At 40.1% G+C, this 5,856-nt stretch overlaps 1 protein-coding gene and 1 non-coding gene across 2 annotated transcripts; both read right to left on the bottom strand.

The window, feature by feature from the left end:
* Positions 1–1,624: 1,624 nt before the first annotated feature.
* On the bottom strand, positions 1,625–2,686 carry LOC112579334 (olfactory receptor 51F1-like). The gene has a single exon (XM_045162871.1). The coding sequence runs from the start codon at positions 2,684–2,686 to the stop codon at positions 1,751–1,753; it is 936 nt and encodes a 311-aa protein (XP_045018806.1). The 3' UTR covers positions 1,625–1,750.
* Positions 2,687–5,400: 2,714 nt separating this feature from the next.
* Positions 5,401–5,473, bottom strand: TRNAG-CCC. Its single transcript has one exon. It is a non-coding gene; the product is annotated as a tRNA-Gly (tRNA).
* Positions 5,474–5,856: the final 383 nt, after the last annotated feature.

The following is a 5,856-nucleotide window of genomic DNA, read 5'->3' on the forward strand; positions in this document are numbered from 1 at the left end:
TTTGTCTTTTTAATCTTATTTATTAGTTAATAGTTTTTAAACAAATCTTTTTGCACTAACATTTATTACGTTATCTCATTTTCTGTTTTTTTTTTTTTTTTTTTTCTGGGGGAGGGGAAGATGTGTCCTTTACTTATTTTTCTAAATTCTGGAGCTAAATACTTAACTAACTTGTTTTCAGAGTTTCTTTTATTTCCTATTGGACTCATTTTTGGGGCTTCCCTAGTGGTAAAGAATCCATCTACCAATGCAGGAGATGCAGGTTTGATCCCTGGGTCAGGAAGATCCCCTGGAGAAGGAAATGGCAACCCACTCCAGTGTTCTTGGCTGGGAAATCCCATGGACAGAGGAGCCTAGTGGGCTATAAAGGCCATGGGGTTGCAAAAGAGTCGGACATGACAGTGACTAAGTAACAAACACTCATTTTCTACTAAAATTTCTCTCTAAGCTCAGTTTTAGCTTTATCTCTATTTTTCATTTGTTGGAGAAGAAAATGGCAAGAAGAGGAAATATATAAAGATTTTATAACAGAAGAAAAACTAACAAAAGGGTAAGACTTCATTTGTGGAGGGTGGAAGTGAGGTAAGGCATAACAGAAGCTGCAAGGTGGTAACGGAGGCACAATTGTATGTACATAATTAATATTACAACTTTACTAACATAATTTTTCTACCATTGTTTGTTCAGTTTTACTAACTTTCAGGGGAAAATAACAAAGGAAACAATTAATACTGTTTACAAAAAGCTCAGAAATGCTATTAAACTTCTAAATCCAGTCACCTTAAGATGTAAATGTTTCTACAAGATATGAAATAAGGCACAAAATATCTTTCCTTCAGTGCATTATTTCATACTCTTTACCCAATTCTGATCCTTCTTTCGTATGTCTTGGGGCTTGCCTGGAGTCTCAAATGGTAAAGAATCTGCCTGCAATTCAGGAGATGAGTTCAATCCCTGGGTCAGGAAAATTCCTCTGGAGAAGAGAATGCTTACCCACTCCAGTATTCTTGCCTGGAGAATTCCATGGACAGAGAAGCCTGGCAAGCTAATATTATGTCAGAAGATTTTTGTGAGGGAATAAAAGGGATGTGCTTTTGAACTGTGGTGTTGGAAAAGACTCTTGAGAGTCCCTTGGACTGCAAGGAGATCCAACCAGTCCAGCCTAAAGGAGATCAGTCCTGGGTATTCATTGGAGGGACTGATGTTGAAGCTGAAACTCCAATACTTTGGCCACCTGATGCAGAGAGCTGACTCATTTGAAAAGACCCTGATGCTGGGAAAGATTGAGGGCAAGAGGAGAAGGGGACGACAGAGGATGATATGGTTGGATGGCATCACCGACACAATGAACACGGGTTTGGGTGGACTCCGGGAGTTGGTGATGGATAGGGAGGCCTGGAGTGCTGTGGTTCATGGGGTCGCAAAGAGTTGGGCATGACTGAGCAACTGAACTGAACTGAAAGGAAATGTATTTGGAAATGATATTGTCAGAAGAGACAGGAAAGCACTAAATTTTACTACCATTTCTGTCTTTTCCTTTGTGTGTCAGTTGCCATTATTATATATATTTAACTTTATGTCCCTGACACTGGACTATATAAACTAGACTATAGAGGACAAGGATGTTTCTTATATAAACTTGTATTACCACCACTAAGGAAAAGTGTAATGTTACTCACAATAAAATGTTGAAGGAAGGGAGGAAGAAAGTAAGGTTATTTCTATCTAGGACATTGCATGATTAGACTCGCTACTCTGTGTTTGGAAATAGTTTGTAGACAGCTTTACGGATTTGTTTGGTCTTCACACTATATATAATAGGGTTCAGCACTGGGGGAAATAGAAAATGGAGATTTGACATCAGTGTATGGGCATATGGAGGAGCACTATGCCCAAACCAATGTACCAAAGCCAGGATGACCCAGGGGATGTATAAGATGGCAACAGCACCAGTGTGAGAGATGCAAGTGCCAAAAGCCTTTTGCCTTTCCTCTGGGGAGGCGATGCTAAGGATGGACTTGATGATCAGCATGTAGGAGAGGAAAATGCAGGGAATATCTATACCTGAGGTCAGAATGAGAGCAACTAAACCACAGATACTGTTGACCTTGATACTTGAGCAAGAACACTTAATCACATCAGTGTGGTAGCAATAGGAGTGAGAAAGCACATTAGGACCACAGAAGGATAACCTCTTAAGGAGCAGGAGCAAGGGCATCAGGTTGACCAGCATTTGTACAAAAATTACCATACCAGCTTTGATGATTCTAGAGTTGGTTAGAATCATAGCATATCTTAGGGGGTTGCGGATGACAACAAAGCAGTCAAAAGCCATGGCCAAAAGCACAGAAGATTTCATGAGGGTGAATCCATGCAGAAAGAACATCTGCAGAATGCAAGCATCCAGGCTGATGACCCTGGCATTGAACCAGAGGACACCAAGTGTCGTGGGCAGAGAGGAAATAGTGATGCCAATGTTGGTGGTGGAGAGCATGGCGAGGAAGTAGTACATGGGCTCATGGAGGCTGGAGTTTGTGATCACTACATGCAGGATGGTGCTATTCCCCAAAAGGGCAATCACACAAAGGCAGCCAAAGGGGATAGAAAACCAGATGTGAAAAGCTTCTAGCCCTGGAACTCCAGTCAAGAAGAAAGTTGGGGAGGTGGAATTACCAATCGACAGCATGGTGGCCTGAGTGAACTGGTATTCTCCTTCACTTAGTTCATGCAATGATACATTTCATTGAGTCGAAACTACTGTCTGTCAGATATTCTGATAATTGTTCTAATTATTATACCTCATGTAGTCCCTACAGAGTTAGAGGTAGCTTTTATCTATCATCTTTATTGTACAGATAAATTTCAGCTAGATTAAATTAACCCATTAAACAAGTAAAAGACAGTGTGACTCAAACCTCTCATTTTTCCTACTCTGTCATGCTTAGCATATGCTATGAACAGCAGGACTGAAGCTAGGGTGAGGCAAGTAAGACATTTGCCTTGGGAATGAAATATAAGGATGGTGCTAAAAAAAAACAACTCACAGCAATTGGATAGATAACATTTTTATGCAATATTTACAGAAGTCAAAACCAATGCAAAAATATCCATGACAAACAGAACATCAAAATTCTGAACCAGAGCTGTGTCAAACCACACTGGAGTCCAAAGCAAAATGAAAAATGTACATCACTATGTACATGTTTTTATGCATTTTTTGATACTTAACGTTTTCCAGAACATTAACATAACTTGAAAATGTTGACAAATGAAAAGTAATTGTATTAAATCTCACATTATTATTTTATATTTAAATATTTTATTTATATCATAATAGAATTATAACTTTACTTCAGCTAATTATAAATTATTTATAATTCTCACCTATCTCCAATATGGCAATTTTCTCAACTGAAAATGAAATAAGTGGGACTTCCCTGGTGGTCCAATGGTTAAGATTTTATGCTTCCAAAGCAGGGGGATTGGGGTTTGATCCTTAGATCCCTGGCTGGGGAACTAAGATCCCACAGGCCACACAGTATGGCCAAAAAGAAAAGAAAGAAAATAAGGTAAGCAAAAAAGTAGGTTTAAAAATATATTGTTGATAAGTTTGCTTTCATTAAAACTAAGGGTTCACATTTTTTTCTTTTGCACTAAACTGTAATATGACTTGGCATGGTACATAATTTTATTTAAAACTTTGATGTTTTATTGATCATGGACTAAAAGATTAGATTAGATTAAAATACTGCATTAAAACATTTTTTATCATAATTGCTAAATTTTTTGGTGTCCCGTTAAATTTCTCACTCCCCTCCCTGTAGTACTGGCCTTTAGCAGTTGCTATCCTTGGATGACCTCTCATCCCAACATGCTGCTGCTGCTGCTGCTAAGTCGCTTCAGTCGTGTTCGACTCTGTGTGACCCCAGATTCTCCAGGCAAGAACAATGGAGTTGGTTGCCATTCCTTCTCCAATGCATGAAAGTGAAAAGAGAAAGTGAAGTCGCTCAGTCGTGTCCGACTCTTAAATGATGCTAAAAAGAATTTTCATGATTCTGAGTTTCAGGAAAAGTTTCAATACTTAACTTGTATTTTAAACTCTTAGATCACTGCTGGAGGATTTCTTTTTCCCCTCCCATTTCCAGCCCCTTCCCCACTATTTCCCCAATCCTAGAAAGAGGCAGGAAAGAAACATTTCTTTCTCTTTCATATTTCTACTCCAGCTTTCCCCACCTCTCTGTGACCTTGGTGCTTCTCCCCGACATCTTCTCTTTTTGTCATCTCCTTACCTGCTATTCACTGGAGGAAAAAGTTCCCTGCCTTTACAAGACCCCATCAAAGAGATAAGTGAAAACTCCTGACTGATGAAACTGCTTTCTGGGGCACTTGGCTGGGGAAAATCTACAATTTCAGGCTTTTCAAGCAGGAGCAAATAGCCATTTAAATAGCTTTTCCCGAATGACAGCCTTGCCAAGAGCAGAATCCCTAGCTCCAGAGGGGCCTCGTAACCCACCCCAGAGAAAATGCATGAATTTTTTCAGGCACTTGATACACTTGAGGAAAACCTCTTCAGTGTAATGTTTTTGCACAGACATTAACCACGGCTTTCCTGCTGTGAATTACACCCTTGGAAGGGGGACGAGATGGAAGTGACATAACTGAGTACCAACACAGGACTGCACAGGCAGGACTCATTACATATATCATCTGATATTCTTACTTTAGCATCTCATTACTTACATTCCGCATTTAAAGAAAAAAAAAAAATCCCCAAGCATGCAGTATCCTGCATCGAACCTGAGGGATGGTGCGGGGAAGGGGGAGGAGGGGTTAGGATGCGGGGCACGTGTGTGCCTGTGGCGGATTCATGTTGATGTGTGGCGGAGCCAATACAATATTGTTAAGTTAACAAATAAAATATAATATAAAAAAAGAAATATAAAAAAAAAAATCATTGACAGAAAGAAGCACTAGTAAATATTATTTCAATGATGTCAGGAGGGATTAAAAGGAACAAAAAAGACCAAAACAAACCGCAAAAACAAGTCTTCAATAAAGAGAATTCTTTGGCATGTTCAGAAATAATGATAACTATCATTTTTGAGCAGCTCCTATGTGCTGTATTTTATGGCTTAATTAATTCACACGTTTGTGGCTGTTTTCACTGACAAATTCATTTAAATAATTATGGTGAGTGTGTACTATGTTCTGACCTGTTCTGACAGTGACATCTAATAATGGGGGAAGCAGATACATTACATTTACTTAAACCAATTTCTTATTTTTATTTGGCTGTGCTAGGTCTTAGTTGTGGCATACAGGGTCTTCGATCTTCCTTGTGTCACACAGGATCTTCTCATTGCCTGTGTGGGATCTTCAGTTGAAGTAGGTGGGATCTAGTTCCCTGATCAGGGATTGAACCTGGGCCCCCTACATTGGGAATGTAGAGTCTTAGCCACTGGACCACCAGGGAGAGTGAAACGTGGTAGTCACTCAGTCATGTCCAATTCTTTGCAACCCCATGGACTGTAGCCCACCAGACTCTTCTGTCCATGGAATTCTCCAAGCAAGGATACTGGAGTGGGTTGCCATGCCTTCCTCCAGGGGATCTTCCTGACTCAGGATCGAACCCAGGTCTCCTGCATTGCATGGGGATTCTTTGCTGTCTGAGCCCCCAGGGAAGTCCCTACTTACACTGTTTTGGATTAAATATTTTGAGCTGGGGAGACTAGCCTGGGTTATCCAGGTGGACTTGATGTAATAGCAAAGGTTTTTATAAGGAGGCACGAAGCTCAGAGTTGGAGTAGGACACAGAACTATGGAAGGAGAGATTGGAGATCCGTAAGGAAGGGGACG

This window comes from Bubalus bubalis, chromosome 16 (genome assembly GCF_019923935.1).
Source record: "Bubalus bubalis isolate 160015118507 breed Murrah chromosome 16, NDDB_SH_1, whole genome shotgun sequence".
Classification (NCBI taxonomy): Eukaryota; Metazoa; Chordata; class Mammalia; order Artiodactyla; family Bovidae; genus Bubalus; species Bubalus bubalis.